Raw genomic sequence first — 25,818 nt, 5'->3', positions numbered from 1 at the left:
ATTTATGTAATGAGAAAAAAATAATAGAAAATGCACGCCTTTTATTTGCATATGTAAACCCCGATTTTCGCTTGGGCGCTTGCATGAAAATTGATCATCAGAAAAGAACGTGCGACAAGCGTCTTGTAAACTCATTTTTGCTGACGAGGAAGGTGAGGCAAAGTGCGAACGAAGATTTTGTTCTGGAATTAAATCTTATTTGTATGCATTTAACTTATATGCTCATTTCACAACACGTTTAATCACTATTGCATTTAATCGTGTTAGATTTCTACTGAACAATTGAATCATTTATAACAAAATTTGAGATGGTCAGACGTTTTCAAACATGGGACGATTTTATCAAAACTTAAATTTTTGCATTCTTGAATAAAAATACGTTACGACAAGATTATGACTGAATGCAAATGATTTTAGATACAGTCGATTGCTGTATAACGGAAAGCTAAGGACTTCGAGTCTCATTTCAACGTATACACCATGCACATAGTAATTAAACTATTAAACCTAGATAGACACGGCTTTCCTATTGAAACATGCCAGCTGTTTTAAATTTCCGAAAAATATTATTTGTTTACCGCTCAAATTTCATGGTACACTGATTCAGCCATTACCGGATCGCTTAGGTCTTTATCGGATTACATGTGTTTCGTGTTATTTCTTAAAATTTGACACCGCATTGGTAAAAAATAATTGCAATATATGTACATTTCCAGAAAGGAAATTCATTTCTGCGTTTAATAAGACCAAATTCATGGAAATCGCTGCACAATTGATTAAGTACCGTATACGTGCGCTTATAAGACGCATTTTTTAGACTTAAATTAATAAGTTACAGTTGGGGTCGCGTCTTATAAGCGAGATACTGGTAAAAATAAACAAAAAAAATCAAAATATCGGATTTACTGGGCTTATGCTAGCCAAGTTGGACACTTGTCAGTTGTTTTGAATCATCGCGGCAGCCATTTGCATTTTCTCTAAAGTCTGTATTGGCCCGTACCGTGTATCGGAACGCTATGTTCAGTTACCGATTTATTTGTAATAAAATGTATTGTTACTGATTTTGTTGTCTATTATTTTTAATTTGAATTTTGTTATTTTTGGGGCGTAAGACGTTATATTGTCCGTGATTATTCTTGAAAAGTTTTTATCACCTGATTGTCTGCGCGCGACGTCGTTAAATGCCATATAAATTGGTCATTATAGTATACGTGTGTAAGCGGCAACACGATGCCAACATGCTTAAAACAACAGCAAAATCAATTCTCAGTAAACACGCTGCCGATTACAAATGCTATTTGACAAGTTTGTATCACCTGATCGTCTTTGTTCCACGTCGTTAATTTTCAATTAAGACATAATTGGCAATTAGGGTATCCTCTGAAATAAGTTACCAGTTTGCAACTGTCAATTGTTAAATAAACACGTTTATTCAGACGAACCACTAATACCGATGACACATTATTTATTAGGGGCCAACAACGACGGGAGCAAAGAGCGACCGCATGCAATTATCCGCATATGGCTTTCTTCTTGACACGTGATTTCGATCTGCGCTTCGGAGTCTATCACTCTATCATGGATTGGCTAATTTTATGAAAGTAACCGTTACCTATTGTTGATAGACAATGGGCGTAAAATTTGCATAATCTAGGTAATAAAACTAAACGCTTTCAAAATATCTGCCTATTAGATTTCAATACCTGTCAAACAATACAATTAAGATGACTGACACGATCAATTTTACTTGTGCATTGATATAACGAACGTAATATGTTTTATGTTTGCAATTGTTAGGGCAAATGATTAATACGCAGTTGTTAGAATTTTTGTCAATTTGATAATTATTTTTATTGCATGAATAATACTTGAAAATAAATTAAAACCCACTAATATATCAAAAAATAAACAAATATTATTTACTTTGTTGTTTGATTGTTTTATTTTTCAGACTTGCGTGAATTACTAATTGTATGCAGCGCGACTTTGAAAAATTCTCAATGTTTTACTAATTGATGATTTTCTTTAACATTCTGCCATTTTTCAGCCATTTTCCGGCCGATGAATACGGCAAAATTTGACCGCGTCTTACACGCGGGTCAGTCTCAAATCCACCCATTATAAAGTCCGAAGTCGGGGTGCGTCTTATAAGCGAGGGCGTCTTATAAGCGCACGTATACGGTAAATGCTGTTCAAAGCGATGCACCCTATATTCGGGTCATTTTGAGTTGAATCTATATATATCCTCGATTACCGTAAATTCGCCACCTTAACATTTAATGTCAATATTAAAATAATAACGCATACAAAACTACGAAAACAAACATTAACCTTTTAAAATAAATTCATTCTTCGCTGATTTGTTCCATTGTGATTTCCAAACAATATTTTTAAAGCTCTTAAATGTCAATATTGTTGACATAAGTATAAAGCGTCAGCCATTTTGTTTTACTACCCTTGATTCGCGGGTATGACGTCATACAAGCATTCATAGCAATGTCGAGTAATTAGGCCAAGCTAACTTATTTTTAACAGTTTAAATTGGTTTCTGGTGCAAATGAAACATTTAACAAAGAAGTCAAACAAGAAATAACAATAAAATGTTAACATATGAACGGGGTGAAATGCATGGAAAATGGGAGCAGCTCACATAACAACTGTGTCTGGGTGGATTTTTTCAAAGACCCTGTGACGTAATGTAATTTTAGGCAATCTGTATAATTGTGTGGGTCTAAGAACGGACATATTCTTCTCCTTAACAGCTTTGTAAGCATTTATCAAGGAAGTTGTTGAATAAAGCCTATCCTTCTTGCGACAATGCTTAGGGATGGCCTTAAAAAAACAAAAAATAAATAGAAATTAGCTTAATTGTCATGGTCTTAGAAACACACAATAAATCATGTGTTGGAATTACTAATGCTTTCGAAGCGAACATTTCCATATATGGCAATGCTACTACAACAGCAGACGACAACAAAAAATCGTGATATCTGATTTTTACTTCATATTTATGAAATACGATGGTCGGGTATTATTGGTTTTAAGAAAATATGGTATTTTTGCAAATTGATTCTACTGCACACTTTTTACTTGTTTAAAACGCATTATTTTTTACAAATCTTCAATCGTTCCAATCGAGTAAACATTTACAGAGCTCCAGATAAGGTTTTGTGAAATTCTTAAATTACTACCAGATTTTCAAAAAGAATTCTTAACTCTGAAATTTTTTTCTTAACGTTACTACTAAGTTTTGGAAAATAATTCTTATTTTTTCTGAATGACCTAAAAATAAATAATAATGGTTATTTTCATGCAAAAAAAATCAAAATAAACATACTAGCAACTTTATTTATACGAGTTCAACAGTGTCTTTTCAGTATTATACAATTTTATTTTTCCAATACCTTCATATGCCCAAACTGTGTTTAGATTGCATGCCTTAGATGAGTTTTTACATATTTCACATTTAAAACGGGTCTCCCCTTCAATCTTTTCAACGATTAGCCATGGGACTTGTCCCTTCCACTCGTTCAATGTTTTTTTTGTGTGTTTAAGTTTGGACCCGTCGTGTCGCGTTTTTGTTTAGCTTTTCCGACTGTGTCGGCAACTGAACATACAACATGGTATAAGATATTTTCTATAATGTCTTTCTAAACATTGAACTTCGGCTCACTTTGCGTACAATATGTTAAAAGCGTGTTTTTGGACGCTTTGCTGTTTGTAAAGACGCTCTCTGGGCGCCGCCATTGTTTTTTGACAGATAAACTGTATACGCCGCTTTTATTGGAAAAAATGCGCTTTGTCAAACAAACCCGATAACCTTTCTATATAAGCACCGCAAATATCTTTAATAAGCGAAAAGAACTCAATAAAAATCGATACGAACCGATGTAAAAATAATATTCGTAACTTGATTTTGTAATTCTTAATGGTACGACAAGATTTTAAAATAAATACGTAACGGACTTGAAAATAATTCGTAATTACGAAAATACGACCCTTATCTGGAGCTCTGATTTATTTGCATATCTCCACGATCACGCATACGCAGAAACAAATATTGGTACCGGTTACGTGACGAAAACAAAATCCCCGAATCTAGGTTAGTCGCGAATTTAGGCGAGTCGACGATAGATTTGATTGCTGAAAATATGTTTTAAGAGAAATCGATTTTTCGTTATAATTTGATTATTTTTCATTAAAAATGATGTTTTTACTTATTAATATCATAACCACACGCTTACCACATTTGGATTGGACAACTTCAATTGGGTTTATATTTATTTTGAGACAATCCCCACATTCCTGAATATGGTTCACCACATGTCCGTTATTCACTAATTCCCGAGTTGCAGCATTCATGCTTATTTTATATGGTACGCATCAATTTGGTTTCTGAGCATTCTTACTTTTGTGAAGGACACATCATACTAAAATATATCATCAATGAATATTATGTTTACATAACAAAATCTGCAAAATTCAAGAAACCATTCGTCTGCACTTTTCCTGTCGTCACAAAAACGTAACGTGACCTTGTTTTGCTTTCGAAAAAAGAAACAGTTGTAAACATGACACACGTCAACAAAAACATGAATCGACTTTACAATGATAGGCTATTTGTATTCAATTAATAGAAAACTATAAATCTTAACATATATAAAAGTATTTTGCAAAAAACGTTTAAGCTATCCGTTACTAACTAAAATCCGCTATACACCAATCGACTGTATAAAAATCAGGAGTTAAATGACATTTTGTAAAAAAAAAATAGTCATCAATATGAAAGTAATTGGGGGAAAATAGCAGTTTTTTTGTAAATATTTAATAACTCATTAAGATACCAATCCTATTCATTCATTCACTATTCATATAAGTAGCAGAAATATGTGTAATAATATGCTTATATATATTTGTTTCAGTAATACCATGGGGACAAGAGTGTATCTAGGTCACATACCCTACTTTGTTCGTGAAAGAGACGTGGAGAAATTCTTTCATGGGTTTGGAAAACTACGAGATATAATGTTGAAGAATGGATATGGATTTGTGGTATGACTAAATTAGTGAACTGCAATCTTAAATATAATATTTAAAAAAAAAATTCAATACATGCCCATATCTTTATAAAATGAAACAGCAAATTAATTTTAATTGTTTTGTTGGTCGCACAAAGCAGCCAGTAGCTTCGTGCTTTTGATCAATTTAACAGTGGAAGTCTATGTATAAATTAGCATGTTTTCAAAATCATTTTTATAAATATTTTGCGAGCACACCATATCACAACAGATATTTTTGTTTCAGCATTAGAGGTATGTTTATGATCTGTTGGTGTTTATTTATACCAGAAAATACTTACAGGCTCATTACCAATGAAAGTGCCTCCTTAAATCCATGGGGGCAAGTTTTTGTGAATAAAAGACTCGGTTTCAACTAACTGCAATCTGAAGGGTCTATAGCTGGGAGTTAGATTTTTTAACCTACCAATTCTTTTTTTTGTTTACAGGAATTTGATGATTATAGAGATGCAGATGATGCTGTCTACGAATTGAATGGAAAGGAGTTGTGTGGAGAGAGGTAATAATAGTGTTGAAACAAGTGTCTGCAAACCAATATTGTTTCCCTAAATAAAAATTAATTCAACATTCATTTTAGTTGTCAGTGCTTTCCACAGGATTTTTGTCAGGCGCCCCGTTACTGATAGGGGTGTGTGGTCCCTCCTGACGATGATTTTTTAAAAATTTAACGTCAATTCACGTTCTGTGGTGCGTTATAACTAATAAAAAAACAGCGTCAAAAGACGTCATTTGGTGCGCTGTGACTTCAAGAAAATTCCCCAGTCATTAACAAAAATATATATAATTGTTTATATTGTTTAATTGTTTTAAAACTTTCCCGCACAGATAGTAAAATCCCGACTGGAACGATTCCCAAAATATCCGTTTCAACCCGACTATTACAGTATACTTACTACTTTTCAAGTTTCTATTTATTACCCGATAATCACGTTTATTCCATTTTTATAAATCGCTTTCTGGTAAATATTTACGATAAAGCTCTCAAATATTTCTTTAACACAAATCTTGCCATTTTTCTGCAGTATCAAATAAATTAAGTGACTATAGATTTGATGAAATGTTGCCTCTGAACATGCATCAATCCCCTGACGTGTTGTGTGCTTGTTAAAACGCTCAATACACGCACGCTTTCTATGCAAATGACGCCACATTGTACATGCTGCATAATTTTCGCGCTCTTTTTAATTGAGAAAAAGATTAGACACAAAATAAATTTGCACTGCTAATCTGAAGCAAGAATATTTTGACGTTGCGGTAACATTTACATTCGGAAGTGTGTTTCGGATTAAAAACGTGTAAACATCGACTTACGGGAATGGGTTTCGGATTACAAATTTAATTATTCCCATTTGAGATTTCAACAAATATTAACAGTTGCGTTATGAATTCAACGATAATTTGTTTTAACTCTTTACTAGTCGAATAAATGTTTTGACGGAATTATGCATGAAATTCACGTTGTCCACGAGAATTACGTCCGGTTGCCATCATCAGTCTTCTAAGTATCGATTATTGGACGAATCATTAATAACTCTGCGTAAATAATTCAACGAAAATTTGTTAAAGCGCATTATGTGTCGAATAAATGTCAGAAAAACATGGTGAATCAAGTCTATAAATGGACATGATGAAATATACATGTACTGGAATTAAATTGTTATCGCATAATTTTAACTGGGAGTTATTTGCAAAACTTACTCGCTATAAGTATTTGTTTGCCACTTGCAATTACTTTCTCGTATTAATTATGAGTCATAGGAAACACATGTTTACAGTAAAAAGGTGTGATGATGATGCCCGAAACCGTCTTTAATGTACTATACTGTACTAGTTACCTGTTTTATATCACATAAATGGTACAAGTTCTTGCTAATCAAGCTGCGATAAACTCTTACTTTATGCCCGACGTCAATAAAAAATAATGGTCGATAGTTAACCCCGCCCTCGTAAGCATTCGCGTAATCGATTGGACGATGAACATTACAGTTTGACGACTGGAAAGTTACCTGATACATCCTTGTCAGCATTTAAATGACTGTGTTATGTGGCTAGAATAATCAATACGCGCGTCTTATCAGTGGATTATCCATTACCCCATGTGGTGTTTATGGCGATTACTTGTGAAAGTAGGTACCGAGTGCTCTTTTAAAACAGGGAATTTTGATACACTGATAGAGAAACCTTGATTTATTTTTACAATCTCCAGTTTCTTTTACTGAAAAATACACTGATCAGAAAATTTCAAGCGTCCCATGGACTCTGATTTCGAAATTCAAGCGCCCCAGCGAGGGATCGTTAAATGGCCTGTAGAAAGCCCTGGTTATCCATTTTCTGGAAATTTACTGTTCATTATTAACCAGGTTTTCCGAAGGAAAAAAATGGTTATTAGATTGGCGAATGCGGGTGGGCGGACCAACCTTGTCCGCTCTCTAATTCAAACAGTTTTCATCCGATCTTTACGAAACTTAGTCAGAAGTTGTATCTAGACAATATCTAGCTCAAGTTCGAATATGGGTCATGCTGGGTTAAAAACTAGGTCACGGGGTCACTTAGTGCGTTTTAAACATTGAGCATGTTGTCCGCTCTCTATTTCAAATAGTTTTCATCCGATCTTTACGAAACTTGGTCAGAAGTTGTATCTAGATAATATCTAGGTCAAGTTCGAATATGGGTCGTGCCGGGTTAAAAACTAGGTCACAGGGTCACTTAGTGCGTTTTAAACATTGGCATGTTGTCCGCTCTCTAATTCAAATAGTTTTCATTCGATCTTTTCAAAACTTGGTCAGAAGTTGTATCTAGACAATATCTAGGTCAAGTTCGAATATCGGTCATGCTGGGTCAGAAACTAGGTCAAGGGGTCGAAAAACAGATTGATTTTGAAACAAGGGGGGTAAATGTGATGAACAATCAGTAGCAATGCGCATTTTGAGTTGCAGTTGTCTGCCTTTATCAGACTTTGTTTATTGAAAACCTGGTTTTGTGATTATTTTGTCCCTTGTCTCATTTTAAATGGTGAATTCCTCTAAAGTACTATAAAAGTTTCGTTTTTCGGTAAGTGAAAATTATTTTTTCAAGATTCTTATCCTTTAAGATTTAGTTATCGTGAATATACTACATTTCAGGATCAGTGTAGAGCATGCAAGAGGGACACCCAGAGGCTCAGACCGCTACAACTCTGGGTCTGACTATGACAGGTTCCCACCACCTAGGAGGAGTGGACGCGATAAGTATGTGAAGGAATAGATTGTCACTTTTATCAATTTATTTCCATGTATATTTTGAAAGAAAACAGCACACACATTTGACATTATCAGTTGTTAAAAATTAAACGGACCCGATACCAAACCAAAATTATATAATAAAAAATGCAAATTTCCAAAAAAAAAAGAGAAAGAAGTCTCTCAAGATTTATAATTATTAGACTCTGTACCTTAACTTTATTTTTAGCTCACCTGAGCACAACGTGCTCATGGTGAGGTTTTGTGAAAGCCTTTTGTCCGTCGTGCATCCGGCCGTTGTCAACATTCGCCTTGTGAACACTCTAGAGGCCAAATTTATAGTCCGATCTTCATGAAACTTGGTCAGAACATTTGTCCTTATGATACCTCGACCGATTTTGTAACTGAGTCATGCTAGGTCAAAAACTAGGTCACTGGGTCAAAAAAAGAAAAACCTTGTGAACACTGTAGAAGTCACATTTGATGCCCAATCTTCATGTTACTTTGTCAAAATGTTTGTCTTAATGATACGTTGGTTGAATTAAAAAAATGGTTTCAGTCCATTGAAAAACATGGCCACCAGGGGGCGGGGCAGTATTCTTTATATGGCTATAGAGAAATCTGTGAACACTCTAGAAGTCACAATTTTTGCCCAATCACCATTAAACTTGGTCAATACATTGGTTTCATTCTTGGAAGAGTTTGAAAACGGTCTAGATCGGTGAAAAAACATGGCATCCAGGGGGCGGGGCTGTTTTCTCTAAATGTATATATAGTGAAAACATGTGAACACTCTAGAAGTCACATTTTTGGTCAAATCTTCATGAAATTTGGTCGGAACATTTGTTTCCTGGATACGTCAGTTGTGTTCGAAAATGGTTTGGATTGGTAAAAAAACATGGCCCCCGGGGGGGGGGGAGGGGTCTTTTTCCTTATGTTTATATAGTAAAAAAAGCTTGTGAACACTCCAGAAGTCACATTTTTTGCCTAATCATCGTGAAATCTTGTCTTAACATCGATTTTATAGATATCTCAGATGAGTTCAAAAATGGTCATGATCGGTGAAAAAACATGGCCGCCAGGGGGCGGGGCAGTTTTTATCCCCACGTTTTTCGGAGAAAAAGTGGGGATATTGTGATGTGCGTCCGTCCTGGCCCCCTCAGTGATTTTTTTTGCTTTAATTGGTTACAGCCTGTGCCATTTGAATTGGGAAAATTAGCGCGATAAACCGTGAAATTGGGAAAAATAGCGCGATAAACCATGAAATTGGGAAAAATTAAGCATTATAAATAGGATTATAAGTAACAGAAGTGATATTGTTTTTAAGTGCATGTTCAGGGAGTTTTCTAGAAAAGGAGTCTGGTCAAATTGTTGTTTTTTTTTAATCAATAAAAGTGGCAAGTTTGGGAATGATTTATGGACAAAAATGACTAAATTCAAGTTATATATTTTGTTAGATGTTTAAAAAATAAAGTTGAGACCTAGATTTAAGAAATCATAATTAAGTTATATGAGACTTCTTTTCTTTTCTTTTTTTTAAATTTTTTTTTTTTTTTTTTTTTTTTGGAAGTTGGGCTTTTTTTGGGAAATTTTGGTCAGAATTTTGGGAAAAATCGTGTATTTTTGCGATTGGGAAGCAGCCGAAATTCGGCTGTAAACTTGAGCAAAAAAAATCACTGCCCCTGCTTCTCCTACACTATTAGCACTAGAACCTTGAAACTTACATACATGGTAGCTATGAGCATATGTGCGACGGTGACGGAATTTTGATCTGACCTTTGGGTCAAAAGTTATGGGGGTTGGGGCAAGGCCGGGTCCGAGTTTTCACTCATTTTTTATGTTATTTTACATTAACTTCTTCATTTCTGCACTGATTTACTTCAAATTGATACTGAGCCTCTCTTATGACAACACAGTCAATCTCAACTATGCATGGCCCCATTACCAACCCTGGGGCGCCCCGGCCCACCCAAAATTGCCTTTTACTATAATTTCTTCATTTCTACACCGATTCACTTCGAATTGATACTGAACCTCTTTCATGACAACACGGTCAATCTCAGCTATGCAGTGCCCCATTACCAACCCCAGGGCACCCCGCACACATAGGCCACGCCCACCTAAAATTGCCTTTTACTATAATTTCTTCATTTCTACACCGATTCACTTCAAATTGATACTGAACCTCTCTTATGACAAAAAAGTTAATCTCAACTATGCATGGCCCCATAACCAACCCTGGGGCGCCCCGTCCACATAGGCAATGCCCACCCAAAATTGCCTTTTACTATAATTTTTTCATTTCTACACCGATTCACTTCAAATTGGTACTGAACCTCTTTTATGACAATACGGTCAATCGCAACTATGCATGGCGCCATTACCAACCCTGGGGCTCCCCATCCACCCAAAATTGCCTTTTACTATAATTTCTTCATTTCTACACCAATTTACTTCAAATTGATACTGAACATCTCTTATGACAATAACGTCAATCTCAACTATGTATGGCCCCTTTACCATCCCTGGGGCGCCCCACCCATAATTGGCCACACCCACCCAAAATTGTCTTTATCCCCACGCTTTTTGAAAAGCGTGGGGATATTGTGGTTTTCTCCGCCGTCTGTCCGTCCTGGCCACTATCTCCTCCTACACTATTAGCACTAGAACCTTGAAACTTACACACATGGTAGCTATGAGCATATGAGCGACCCTGCACTATTTGGAATTTTGATCTGACCCCTGGGTCAAAAGTTATAGGGGTTGGGGTTGGGGCAGGTCAGAGATTTTTACTCATTTTTATGTCCCCCACTATATTAGTTGGGGACATATTGTTTTTGCCCGGTCTGTTGGTTGGTTGGTTGGTTTGCGCCAACTTTTAACATTTTGCAATAATTTTTGCAATATTGCATATAGCAACTTGATATTTGGCATGCATGTGTATCTCATGGAGCTGCACATTTTGAGTGGTGAAAGGTCAAGGTCATCCTTCAAGGTCAGAGGTCAAATATATGTGGCCAAAATCGCTCATTTTATGAATACTTTTGCAATATTGAAGATAGCAACTTGATATTTGGCATGCATGTGTATCTCATGGAGCTGCACATTTTGAGTGGTGAAAGGTCAAGGTCATCCTTCAAGGTCAGAGGTCAAATATATGTGGCCCAAATCGCTTATTTTATTAATACTTTTGAAATATTGAAGATTGCAACTTGATATTTGGCATGCATGTGTATCTCATGGAGCTGCACAATTTGAGTGGTGAAAGGTCAAGGTTATCCTTCACAGTCAGAGGTCAAATATATGTGGCCCAAATCGCTTATTTTATGAATACTTTTGCAATATTAAAGATAGCAACTTGATATTTGGCATGCATGTGTATCTCATGGAGCTGCACATTTTGAGTGGTGAAAGGTCAAGGTCATCCTTCAAGGTCAAATATATGGGTCAAAATTGCGCATGTAATGTCACTTCTGCAATATTGAAGCTAGCAATTTTATATTTGAAATGCATGTGTATCTCATGGAGCTGCACATTTTGAGTGGTGAACGGTCAAGCTCATCCTTCAAGGTCAAACGTCATATAGGGGGACATTGTGTTTCACAAACGCATCTTGTTTAAGGTTATTTTACTATATTTTCTTCATTTTTACACCGATTATCTTCAAATTGATACTGAAAGTCTCTTATGACAATACGTTCAATATCAACTATGCATGGCCCTTTTACCAACCCTAGGGCGCGCCCCGCCCACATAAGCCACGCCCATCCAAAATTGCCTTTTACTATAATTTCTTCAGTTCTACACCAATTCACTTCAAATTGATACTGAACCTCTCTTATGACAAAATGGTCAATCTCAGCTATGCATGGCCTCATTACCAACCCTAGGGCACCCTGCCCACATAGCCACGTCCACCTAAAATTGCCTTTTACTATAACTTCATTTCTACACCAATTCACTTCAAATTGATACTGAACATCTCTTATGACAATATGGTTAATCTCAACTATGCATGGCCTCATTACCAACCCTGGGGCGCCCCGCCCACATAGGCCACGCCCACCCAAAATTGCCTTTTACTATAATATCTTCATTTCTACACGATTCACTTCTAATTGATACTTATCTTCTCTTATGACAATTCGGTCAATCTCAACTATGCATGGCCCCATTACCAACCCTGGGGCGCCCCTGGTTCAAACATGCGGCATGGGGATACGCGTCGGCCTCTGCCGCGCCATTTCTAGTCTCTATATGTATATAGTGAAAACATGTGACCTGTCTAGAAGACACATTTTTTGCCCAATCTTCATTAAATTTGATCACAACATTTGTTTCCCGGATACCACGGTAGAGTTCAAAAATGGTTTGGATCGGTAAAAAAACATGGCCGCCAGGGGGGGTCTTTTTCCTTATAGTTATATAGTAAAGAAGCTTGTGAACACTAAGTCACATTTTTTGCCTAATCATCATGAAATTTGGTCAAAACATTGGTTTTGTGAAAATGGTCGTGATCATTTGAAAAACATGGCCGTCAGGGGGTGGGGCAGTTGTCTTTATAAGTATATAGTGAAAACATGAGAACAGTCTAGAAGACACATTTTTTGCCCAATCTTTATGAAATTTGGTCAGAACATTTGTTTCATGGATATGACAGTTCAGTTTGAAAATGGAATGGATTGGTAAAAAAAATTGCCGCCAGGGGGTGTCTATTTCCTTATATTTATATATAGCAAAAAAACACTCTAGAAGTCACATTGTAAGCTAGTTCCTTCGAGTCTCAGGTGACTGCCTTAGGGCCCATGGCCCTCTTGTTTAAACATCCTACAAAATATTATATAACTTTAATTTAGTCCTTTGTGTCGATAAATTATTCCCAAATTTGCCACTGAACGTTTAAAAAAAAATCCAATTTGACCAGGCTCCTTTTCTCCAAAAAGCTAGAAAAAAACCTGCTGGAGATTACAAAAATTACATGTTTCTTACTGTATTTATTTCACTTACAGTGAATTTTTTTGCTCAAATTTACAGCCGAATTTCGGCTGCTTCTCAATCGCAAAAATACACGTTTTTTCCCAAAATTCTGACCAAAATTTCCCCAAAAAAGCCCAACTTCCAAAAAAAAAATATTTTTTTTTTATTTTTTTTTAGAAAGAAATCTCATATAACTTAATTATGATTTCTTAAATCGAGGTCTCAACTTTTTTTTTTTAAACATCATATATAACTTTAATTTAGTCATTTTTGTCCATAAATCGTTCCCAAACTTGCCACTTTTATTGATTAAAAAAAAATCCCAATTTGACCAGACTCCTTTTCTAGGAAACTCCCTGAACATGCACTTAAAAACAATATCACTTCTGTTACTTATAATCCTATTTATAATGCTTAATTTTTCCCAATTTCATGGTTTATCGCGCTATTTTTCCTAATTTCACGGTTTATAGCGCTAATTTTCCCAATTCAAATGGCACAGGCTGTAACAAATTAAAGCAAAAAAAATTTACTGACTTAATACTAGTATTTGTTTCAGGTATGGACCACCAACACGCACAGACAACAGACTGATTGTTGAAAACCTGTCATCCAGAGTCAGCTGGCAGGTATGGCTTGTTGAGTATGTGAAAATAAGAATGCTTGCTTGTAACCTCGTTCAGATAAACATTAATATTTAGACTGTAAATATAATGAAACAATGTTAACACGTAAATGGATTATTCCATGTATTTTTTAGTGACATGACACCCATAACTATGTTTTACTGAATGATAAGTGTTGCTCTTTACCACATAAGGGCAATCAATCAATTGGAACAAGGCAAGGACTAGAGTCAGTCTAAAGAGATGCCACTACATGAGTAGCAAGGCTCTTAATACACGGGGCTAGCCCAGCAGTTCAGTGTCAATGAGGCAATGCAATGGGCCATTCCACCACTACGGCCACTCTATTGAAGTACTTGATGTCCAGAGAAGTCTGAAGCCGTCTTTCTCAAATGTCGGTCTGTTTGAACAGAGCGTGATTGTTGTCTTTGAAATGTCACCAGTCTAGCTCTGCAGACCAAATGCCACCTTTCGCTGTAGTCTTGGGCTTAAGATGCTGTAGCAGTCTTAGATAGGGAAATCATGATCTTCGGTCCGTTTATAAGGGGGTGTGAAGATGTCCCCTATTCTTCCAGAATCTAGACCAAATGTTTTCAAAAGTCTTAAATATATCACAATATGTGCATCAAAATTCTAAAACAGAAGTCAATACATATGCAAAGTATATAGATCATCGACTTTCATGCTTGCTGCATGACTTATTATAGATTAAGACCTAAGAAAATAGTTTGCTAATTAAAGTATCATTTGGCAGTAATTGTATCAAAAGTAGTTATATTTGGCTGAAGACACGAACAATAATGCAAACAAGAAAAAACCAACACATTGTTCAATGCGGAACCGATGCACTTTGACCTGCTCATTGTTCAATACTGGACGGGTGCACTTTGACCTGAGGTGCCCCAGACTGACATACGGACTGATCACACTTCCCCGCTGGCTGGGTGTTCCATGGCTTGCCTTGGGTCCCAGGACCAGGCTGGCTGGATGAGGACCAATCCCTTGGGCCATCCACTACCCCCACCAACCCATCCATTTCAGGGATTTCACTTGAACATGTTTGCGTAAGGTAATAAACGCTGTCAGAAGGGTCTTGTGTGCCACTTAATTCTGTAGATTTTTTTTTTAATTACAATGTCGCATTTGTGTTAAATTTGTCTGATGTAAATGTGCAAAAATATCTTAAATTTTATAGGAAAAACTATTTTTAGATTAAAAAAGTTCTATAATGGCTTAGATATAATATGATTATGTATTTATATTTAAATTAAAAAGTGCAAAATGGCTTAAATTTTTGAGAAACTTTTCTTAGAATCAGTTCAATTATAAAGTAGATATTGTGTCAAATTTTCCAAACTTTAACTTTCTATAACCACATTGTGAAAGTAGGGATTCTGACAGTTTTTAGCAGCGTTGTCAATGTTTGTGTGTTTCACTCCTTGCATGGGGCCTGGTGGTAGATCTGTGTGGGAAGATTGAACTGAATGTTGGTAACTGTTTAACAGTGGAAAAAAGTATGAGTTGAAATTAAGTGAAAAATTAAAAAGGCATTTAACCCTTTGTCACTTAGAAGCAAAGTGAAAATTGCTATTTGCAAACAGCATAAAACCTGAACAACCTGCAAGTAACTTGCAGTCTGTTCAGGTTTTAAGCTGTTTGCTGCTCATCAGTTTCTAAGGGTTTAAAATGAAGCCTTTAAAACTTGTATTTAGTAAGAAAGGTCATGAATTAAACTTTCTAAGGGACTACAAATGTGTGAAAACACGTATCAGGTGGTAAATGGTTAAACATAGTGTGTATTTTGGTTATATAGTAAGAAATGAATGTTAAAATTTAGTGTAAATGTGGTGGTTGTGTAACGATGCTCATAATAGAGATTGTCGAATGATGCTGGTAATGTAAGGGGATCAAATCACTTCAGTTATATGACACTGGTAAACAGTTCAGGGTTATATGCTGATAGGATCAGCTATTAGTCAGTGTTGTTTTTTTTCATTTAAAACCGGACCCATTCCCAATGGAAAATAGTATATATTTTTCCCAAATGGGAGCTAAAAATTCCCAATGTTATCTTTAAAAAAAAAAAAAAATTTTTTAGATATCAATATTTTGTTCATCTCCCATCCATATAAGATCAACCTTAGCAAATATAATACTTGACACACTTGTATGCTCAATTTTGAAGCATTTGTTAGCAAAACAACAACAACACTAATTTCCCAATTTTAGTCAAAACTCCGCGAATTTTCCCAATCCAAAGGGACCCTGCCCCATTCCCAAAATGGTGAAAAAAAACACTGTTAGTGTGCGGCATTATTGTCATGATGTAAACATGCAGGGCGTTTTATCGATTCAGGATCTGAAGGACTACATGAGGCAGGCTGGTGAGGTGACATATGCTGATGCCCACAGGGACAAGAAAAACGAGGGGTAAGGCACTCCTGGGTTGTAGTGTTGTCACAGATGTTCAGGATATGTGAAAAGAAATTTATATTTTTAAAACTTTTTTATGAGAAGGGGCCTATTTCATAGGCCCTTAATGAAGGAAAACTATCCTCTTTTGGCATTTAAATGGAAGGTAAATTTAAGGGAGAGATATTTACTTTTGGCCATCATGGTTACCCAACTAGTTCTGTCTGTTTAATTGAACAGAAAATAAAGAGGTTTTTTTTGTTAAGTTTTTTCCAAAATCTTGGGATTTTTCACACATTCTAAGAGCAATTGGCTAGTATTTTAAATCATAGGGTTAAAAATTATAGTATAAGCTCAGTTTTAGAAAAAAAATGTTATGGCATTATTTTTAGTATTGCTGCTGCCACGAGATATAAAGGCTCAAACTTAGCAAAGAAAGAAAAAATATGGCAATCGGTAAAACATGGTGCAATGATGTCCATCTTTCGGGTCTGAACTACTGTTGACAAACTTCTCTGAGCACTGTGTTCTATTATTTTTCATATTCTATTGTGTAAGTCACTTTTGATAAACATTTCCGATTTTGATCAGTATGCAAGTCCATGATGAAATTGAAATTCTCTAATTCGCTGGCTAGCTCAGTTGGTAGAGCCCTTGACCACAAATCTAAGGATCGCTGGCTTCAATCCCATTTTCATTATATGTTCATTTAAAACTGGTAAATCTGGCACCCAAGGAAAAGTGAATGATGAAAAACATTCCACCAAGATGTGACAGAAATTGGGTTAAATGACACATTACTTAATGTAGAGTACAAATGTGTCGATGACTTTATAATTCAGATTCCAGTTGTGTGCTTCAAATATTCTGACTGTGACGCTCATTTGTATGAGCCTTGCTCTGTGAAAAGGGGATTTAGTACACTACATGTGCTTTAAATGTTGAACCAGATAAGCCTGTGCAGTCCGCACAGGCTAGTCAGGACCACACTTTCCTCCTAAACTAGATTTTTGCTAAGAAGAGACTTTCTTTAACCGAAAAATATAAAAGCGGAAAGTGTCATCCCTAATTAGCCTGTGTGAACTGCACAGGCTTATCTGGGACAACACTTTACAGTCAGACATTAAACCCCCTTTTCACAGAGTGAGGCTCATAGTGTTATTGCATGTTAGCTTCAGCTATATTTGTCAGAATTCTAGCCTTCAGCAGAAGTTTTTTTCTTTGAGTTGATGCAATGATGTCCATCTTTCGGGTCAGAAAATATCTGTTGACAAATCTCACTGAGCATCAACCAGCCTTAATGTTATCCATGCTGTGAAGTTACCAAGCAGACCTAGTTATGCAACATTAAAATATAATATTGACTTATTGTGCAATAATTTATTGTCCCCTACCGGTTTCACCAGAGGGGACTTATGGTTTGCGCTCTGTGCCTCTGTCTGTCACACTTATCTGGATCCTGCGATAACCTAAAAAGTTCTTCATATTTTTTCATGAAACTTAAAACATGGATAGATGGCAATATGGACATTATGCACGTCATTTCAGTTTTTTCTACGTCAAAAATTCTGGTTGCTATGGCAACAAATTAAAAAATATTCTGACAATGGTGGAAGGGACATATATTGCTTGGCAATAGTCTTGTTTCTTCAAGACCGTAGTTAATTTTCTGATTACTGGATAGATGTTTTCAGACATTTCCGAGTTACATCTTTTTTCATGTTCACCAAACTTCTATGCTCCCGTTGGGGTGGCATATAGTAGTTGGTCTGTCCTGAATTTCTTTTTCCTGAGTTTTTTTGCGCAACGCTTTCAGATATTGATCTGATTTTGGGTATTCGAGTCTACCTACATGATTTACAAATGAAGATTTTGTTTCGGTCAATTGATACTCGACGTTCTAGGCCTTGAATGTAGAAATTTCTCTATAGTAACTGTTTTCCAAAGGGTTTTTTACGAAACACTTTCAGATATTCAGCTCATTTTTGGTACGCAAGTCTACCAACATGAGCTTGAGTTCCGTTCCATTGATTTTTGACGAATTTATCTGACAGCTTTGGAATAAGAAAATTTCTTTAAAATAACACAAACGGGGGGCATTTTGTTTCACAACCGCAGCTCTTGTTACATTTGTGTTTGTTGCTAATGTAGTTTTTAGCTCGGCTGTTTTCGGAGAAAACCCGAGGTATTGTCATAGCAAGCTCGCCGTCCGCCGTAGGGGTCATGCTAAAACCTTAACATTGGCTCTAAAATCAAAGTGCTTCCACCTACAACTTTGAAACTTCATATGTAGATGCACCTTGATGAGTTCTACATGCCACACCCATTTTTGGGTCACTAGGTCAAAGGTCAAGGTCACTGTGACCTCTAATATAAAACTTTAACATCGGCTCTAAAGTCAAAGTGCTTACACCTACAACTTTGAAATTTCATATGTAGATGCACCTTGATGAGTTCTACACGCCACACCCATTTTTGGGTCACTAGGTCAAAGGTCAAGGTCACTGACCTCTCTAAAAAAAAATCTGACAAGCTTTCGCAGCCGAGCGTGGCACCTGTTATGCGGTGCTCTTGTTATTGTATTTTGTAACATTTTATTTAAAGAAAATACTTCGGGGTTTTATAATTGTACATTTTATAAAAAAATTATACAAAGTACCCCTATGTTCCTTTAAGGGTGTTTCTTGTTGTTTTTTTCACCATTCTTGATATGAGGAAGAGTCCTTTTGCATTGGGAAATATCACATAGACTTAAATTGGGAAATTGCTGTTGTTGACTTTTTGCGAAAAATGCTTTAAAATTCGGAATAAGAGATTTCACTGTTGTATTAACTAAGGTTCAATTTATAGAGCTTCATTTGAAATTAATGATGTGTTGAGACTTATAAAAAAAACAAAAAAACAAAACAATTCCAATTGGGAATTTGAAAATTTCCTTTGGGAAAAATATGTATTTTTTCCGTTGGGAATGTGTCCCTATACTGGACCCAAATATGAACAGAAAATAACTATGGTGTTTAAAGAGTTTGTAATGAGCTAATGTGACATTGAAGATGCTTTGTGTAACTAATTTTACCTTCTATTTATATGTTGCAGGGTGGTGGAGTTCATGTCGTACAGTGACCTGAAGAGGGCCATTGACAAGCTGGATGGCACAGAGATCAATGGTCGCAAGATCAAGCTGATTGAAGACAAGCCCAGGAGACGCAGAAGGTGGGTGGCAGCTGTGTTATTTTTATTAATTGCAAGTCCGAAAGTAGGCCAATGTACAAGTGAGGTCAGGTGATGTGTTTCTTAGGGTTCATTGATGACAGCTTTGCAAGTTAGAACACTTTTAGCATGGCTTGACACTAACTTCTACAGATTGGTGTCCACTAGTGCTGCAACAATACGCCAAAAAGCGTATTGCGATATATTGTAAGTTCAAAAACCCGTATTGCAATATATCGCAATATATTGCTTACTTGTACTAGAATTATAACTCGCCAATTACCCGATAATCCCGTATATTCCAGTTTTAAAGCAAATTCTGGTAAGTGTTTACTATAAAAATGCTTAAGACTAACACAAAACACAAACATTCACCAATTTTCTTAAATATCAAATACATTTTGGCATTTGTTACTATTTAAAGATGTGATGAAATAACTTCCAATCGGTCGTTTTTTCCCCACTGAACATGCGTAAATCGCCTGACGTGAGGTTTCCGTTTTATACAACACAAATACACCCACACTTTGCACGCGACGTTCTACATGTCTGTATAATTTTGCGCGTTTTTTATTGAGAAAAAGAATAAAGCACTTTTTTTATTGTCGCGTTAGCATTACATTTCGGAAGCGTGTTTCCGAAATTCGGATTACAAATTTAATAATGCTCATTTCAGAATCAAACGAAACATTTAGTTGTGCGTAATTAATTCAACGATAATTCGTTTAAAAGCATAGAATGAATGCTCCCATGTAACAACGCTACTCTGTATAATAGACTTTTTAGAATGCTGTTTTTACGTAACAATTTATTTTTACAAAATACCGCTTTGTTTTGTTTACCTCGATATCATTATTTTGGATGGCTTTTCTGAACGAAATGTAGATGCATGTTTGTAAAATTTTCGTACCGGTATGACGAAAATCGTATCACAATACAATATGCGGATTGCGATATATACCGATATACCGGTATATTGTTGCAGCACTAGTGTCCACAGGGAACCCTGAATATTAAAATTAAAGCAAAATCCTGGGAAAAACTGGTGTCCCTCACCAAAATTTGGGGGTCTCGGGTTCTGGAAACACTGTTAGTGTCGAGGCCTGCTTTAAAGTGCTTTTAGTAAGTGGTATTGATGTTGAACATAGTATATCATTTGGCTTAAAGAAGAATATAGGCTATCTTTGTTTACCTTTGATATATGTATTACTGTTAGCCATGATGTTTGTTTCAAGACGGGACTGATAATGATGAGACCCGGAATATTCTGAGCCAACTTTTATCTTTGTAATGTACTTCCATGCTTTGTAATATAGTCACATTAGTTTTGAATACCAGTACAAGCCATGATGTTATGATGTCCATCTTTCGGGTCAGATATATAATGTTGACAGACCTCACTGAACATACTGGCATTACTGATTTCAAGATTTCCTTTAGTCTGTTTACAAACAGTTAATGTGAAAACAATTGCTTTGTTGTCCGGTTAATGTGAAAACAATTGCTTTGTTGTCCGGTTAATGTGAAAACAATTGCTTTGTTGTCTGGTTAATGTGAAAACAATTGCTTTGTTGTCCGGTTAATGTGAAAACAATTGCCTTGTTGTCCGGTTAATGTGAAAACAATTGCTTTGTTGTCCAGTTAATGTGAAAACAATTGCTTTGTTGTCCGGTTAATGTGAAAACAATTGCTTTGTTGTCTGTCTATTGTTACTTTGAAATAAAGAAAACTTTTCATGGTAAATAAACTACAGTTTCATGATTTAAAAAAAAAACACATCTAAAAGCACGTTGTGCATCAATATTTAATTTTACTAAAATTATATGTAATGACTAACTCTTATGCACTGATACAGATGATCTGTTTTATAATATTTCGCATTGTATTCACCAGAAATTGGAACTAGAAAGACTAAGGACAATAAGTTATCGCTTGGGGGTGGGGGCTCTTCCATATTTAGGATTTTTCGGCCTCAGGCCTAATTTAATGGATTTCAAATTTTTGACAATGGACACATCAAAATTATTTGTTATTTTTATCATTCATAATAGATTTTAATGCTATTATGACCACCATCATTTATTGTTTGCAGCTACTTCATCTTCAATAATGCTAAATGCAAAGGATCATTGGCAAATGTACATGAAAACTGAGGGCACTTAACAACTGAAGTATGGTTACTTTGGGAAATTTAGTTTGTTACTGTTAGCCATGATGTTTGTTTCAAGACGGGACTGAAAATGATGAAACCCGAAATATTCTGAGCTATATTTGTAATCTTTCACTCTAGTCTCTAGAGTCTCAAATACATGTACATTCTATTAGTTGAAAGAAGAAAATTCTTTAGGAATCCTCTTTTGGATGTGATGATGTCCATCTTTCGGGTCAGATACATAATGTTGACAGAACTCACTGAACATCCAGGCATAAGGCCAGAGTTTTATTATTTTCTGTTTAACGGGATTTTTTTTGGAAAGTTTGAGTAGGAGGAGGGGGAAAAAATAAAAACTCAAAAAAGTTTCGTAGGAAAAAAATAAAAATAAAGCATAATAAAAAGATATATTTTTTATTTTTGGAAGTTATTAAAAACAGTTAAAACTACCTGTAAACTTGCCTGGTATTGCCAGACAGTGTCCAGTCAGTATAAAATGTGAGGGGTCTCAAAAAAGTTTAAAAACATGAGAAGAAGTTAAATGTTTAAGCAAACTTTTGAGGAAACTGTTGAAAAAGCAGATGGTGTCAATCACAACAGCATACCATGAGCATTCCTGCTCAGGTGAGGTAATAGTAAGAACAATTACAGCTAATTAACAGCTTTACAGGGGTCGGCCTAGGGTCAAATTTTAGGGAGAAGTGACTTCTGTCTTGACTGGCATTTTTTAGGGAGAAGTCAGGAGAAATAAGAAGAAGTCTTGTGTTTTTTTTGTTTTATTTTGTAATTATTTGCATTAGTGTTTACCCTTTTAAATTACTGAATACAAGATGTGCATAATGAATCCTGCTTATTCAATTCTCTTTATAGTTAATTAAATCAACAATCAAGTATGAAGAAAACAACACAATAAACAACCCTCTTACAGCATTCAAGTGTGCATGAAAGTGCTTAATATTAATTGTATTTACATACACTACCCATCCACCCCACAATTAAAGCTAGAAATGGCGCGACAGAGGCCGACGCTTATCCCCAGGCCGCATGTTTGACCCAGGGGCGCCCCATGGTTGGTAATGGGTCCATGCATAGTTGAGATTGACCGTATTGTCATAAGAGAAGTTCAGTATCAATTAGAAGTGAATCGGTGTAGAAATGAAGAAATTATAGTAAAAGACAATTTTGGGTGGGTGTGGCCTAGTATGGGCGGGGCGCCCCAGGGTTGGTAAAGGGGCCATACATAGTCGAGATTGACCTTATTGTCATAAGAGATGTTCAGTATCAATTTGAAGTAAATCGGTGTAGAAATGAAGAAATTATAGTAAAAGGCAATTTAGGGTGGGCGGGGAGCCCCAGGGTTGGTAATGGCGCCATGCACATATGCTCATAGCTACCATGTTCTAGTGCTAATAGTGTAGGAGGAGCAGGTGGCCAGGACGGACAAACAGATGCATATCAATACAATATCCCCACTTTTTCTCCGAAAAATGTGGGGATAAAAGTGTTTTTTTGGGGGGGGGGGGGCTATTTTGGTTTTATACATACATATGATATATTTATTTTGTCTTCTAAATAAAACATTATAATTACCCTATACTCAAATTCCAGAAGAAACAACAATGAAAACATTTACATACACAAGTCTTTGACAATCACAACTGTGTTACCAAATGACGTCGGTTAAATCAATCCCTCAAAAAGCAAGCTGTCAATGCTGTCGGTAGACATCAAAGTTCTTTGATATTGGGGCCGATTTCTGGGAGTTAAAACTGTAAACTTGAAACACCTCAGCAGGTGGCAAAAGGCATTGATCAATACTACGTTACCGGCAGCATGCAGTACTGTCAGATACAGCATTAATACATTAGCTCCATAGAGGATGCAATTTGTGAAAACTATCGGAGATTTAACTTTATTGGATTATTTGTATTTATTTTTATCGGGTGTGAGGAAATAAATTGTGTTTGCTGGAATTTAAATGGGAGGTTGCTTTACAGGTATTGTTTGTTTATGGATTTACTTGAAAATTAGGGCGAAATGAATTTCATCCGATAAACAAAAAACATGATGTAACACCAACCTATTTTTCGGTTGTGTACTATATTCGGACATACTTTTTCGCCGATAAAATGTTTAGACTTTGGGCTGTTTTCAAAGTTATTTGTTTTGTAAAAACAGCATTGTTTTGTAAAACAGCCAAGGCTAAAATACACTATTAATATATTTTTTTTAGAATAACACTTTGTTGGATGCGTAGGAAAAAATAACAATAACATTATTTTTTTCCATTTTATTTTTATTTCACTTTTCGGAAAATTGGAAAAGGCGCTCCCGTTAAACAGAAGATAAAAAAACTCTGGCCTAACTGTATTTATATTTAGTTTCTGTTTCATCTGTTTGCTAACAGCTGCTTCAAAATTATTGTTGTCATTGGTTGATCTAATTTTCATGAAAAAAAAAAGAATTCTTATTATTCTTCAAATTTCTTCATGTACCATATCCCCCCCCCCCTCAATTATAATAAATAAGAAAATATCCTTGCATCACTGTCTAATTTTTAATCTGGAAAGGTTTTACTTTTGCGTGCTTGTACTCTGTCATTGAGCCCTATGTGTTTGAATTGTACAAATGTAATTGTGTTGATTGGCAAAATGTTCAGTATTATTGCTTATCTTTGTTACATGTAATGTTGTTAGCAATGATGTGTGTTTCAAGACGGGACTGAATATGATGAGACCCGAAATAACCTGAGCTAACTTCTATCATTTTAAAATCATAATCCTTTCATTGGAATGTAGTTAAAAAAAAGTCAGGTCTTGAAAAGTTCTCATTCTGTATGTATGATCTTGTGGCAGTTGGGATGTGATGATGTCCATCTTTCGGGTCAGATAAATAATGTTGACAGAACTCTCTGAACATCCTTGCCTAATTATATTCATGTTCGCATTCGTATTAAGTCTGTTTGGTTACAGCGGTTCAAAAGTGAAATAAAAACTTGTTAGTGTCAGGTGATTGATCACATAGTGTTTAGAAAGAAGAAACAACACCTTTCATCGGTCTAATTTTCAAGTTTTACTTAAGCATGCATTTGCTGCGTCATTAAACCCTTCCATTGTGACAGTTTTACCGGGTACACATATAATAATACTGAAAGGCAACATATTTGTTATCTTTTCCTACCTGTGTTACGTGTATTACTGTTTGCAATGATGTGAGTTTCAAGACGGGACTGATTATGATGAGACCCGGAATAACCTGAGCCAACAGTTACAAGTTAATGCTGTTATTCTTTAATTTCAATATTTCCCAAAATATTTACTGTGCAAACACTAAAGTTCTACTTTTCATGTCCTAATTAATTTCACTGTATAAACATTCAAGTTCTAAATTTCAGGTCCACACGTTCTGGCTCTGACAGCAGGAGTCGAAGTCGCTCCAGGAGGAAGAGGTCAAGGTCACGCTCGAGGTCAAGGTCAAGAAGGAGGTCACGATCACGCTCCAAGAGGACAAGGTCGCGTTCTGGTTCCAAGAAATCAAAATCGAGGTCGGCGTCCCGATCAAAGTCCCGCAGTAAGAGTAGGGACCGCAGTAAGAGTAAGAGCAAAAGTCGATCGCGCAGCAAGAGCAAATCCAGAAGCAGGTCAAGGTCAAAGAGTGCTGAGAAGGCACAGAGTCGATCCAAGTCAAAATCTCCAGAGAAGGAGGAACAGAAGGAAGATGAATGAACATCTGTTCCATGTGAAACGATATGTGGATGGAAAGTGTATGTTTCAGATGTTTGCAGAAGTTGTTAATTGGTTCATACAAATATTGGTGTGTTTAAGTTCATATTTGTTCACAATATTGATTATTGTTCTGACAAATATCACTGCAGTACTTACATGGATAGTAGGGGAAGGTGTTTTTGCTGAGGATAGAATATTGAGTGAGGGGGAGGGGGGAATAAAGTGCATTGTTGGAGCTAGCCTCCTCAGATTGCTGATTTTGGTCAGTCACAGGTATTTTATATATTCATAATATGTCACTTATATTTTGAAAGGCATTTCATTTGATGACTTTGTTGTACATAATTTCATGTTTTTAAATCAGTTTTGTTAACATAGCAAAATGTGGTCTTTGATGTAAATAAATTGTGTAATAAATAA

General features: G+C 35.8%; 1 protein-coding gene across 2 annotated transcripts; it reads left to right on the top strand.

The window, feature by feature from the left end:
* The first annotated feature begins 70 nt into the window (after positions 1 to 70).
* LOC127874840 (serine/arginine-rich splicing factor 4-like) lies at positions 71 to 25,818 on the top strand. 2 transcript variants are annotated; one of them, XM_052419480.1, is made up of 8 exons: positions 71 to 162; positions 4,923 to 5,052; positions 5,507 to 5,577; positions 8,201 to 8,305; positions 13,833 to 13,902; positions 16,256 to 16,329; positions 19,408 to 19,524; positions 25,068 to 25,818. In XM_052419480.1, exons 2-8 carry the CDS (start codon positions 4,930 to 4,932, stop codon positions 25,396 to 25,398), a joined length of 891 nt encoding a protein of 296 aa, XP_052275440.1. In that variant the 5' UTR covers positions 71 to 162; positions 4,923 to 4,929; the 3' UTR covers positions 25,399 to 25,818. The 2 variants fall into 2 exon arrangements, with proteins under 2 accessions (XP_052275440.1, XP_052275441.1); XM_052419481.1 differs by having other exon boundaries at positions 126 to 201.

The sequence above is a fragment of the Dreissena polymorpha genome, chromosome 3 (genome assembly GCF_020536995.1).
Source record: "Dreissena polymorpha isolate Duluth1 chromosome 3, UMN_Dpol_1.0, whole genome shotgun sequence".
In the NCBI taxonomy this organism is placed as follows: domain Eukaryota; kingdom Metazoa; phylum Mollusca; class Bivalvia; order Myida; family Dreissenidae; genus Dreissena; species Dreissena polymorpha.
The sequence above is the reverse complement of the archived record's forward strand: the minus strand, read 5'-3'. Positions and strand labels throughout refer to the sequence as shown.

Bases quoted from the DNA above. Each gene is read 5' to 3' on its own strand.
- LOC127874840 (XM_052419480.1), top strand. From the start codon at position 4,930: ATGGGGACAAGAGTGTATCTAGGTCACATACCCTACTTTGTTCGTGAA. The intron at 13,903-16,255 runs GTATGGCTTGTT...TTATCGATTCAG, and splicing joins CATCCAGAGTCAGCTGGCAG to GATCTGAAGGACTACATGAG. The intron at 16,330-19,407 runs GTAAGGCACTCC...TATATGTTGCAG, and splicing joins AGGGACAAGAAAAACGAGGG to GGTGGTGGAGTTCATGTCGT.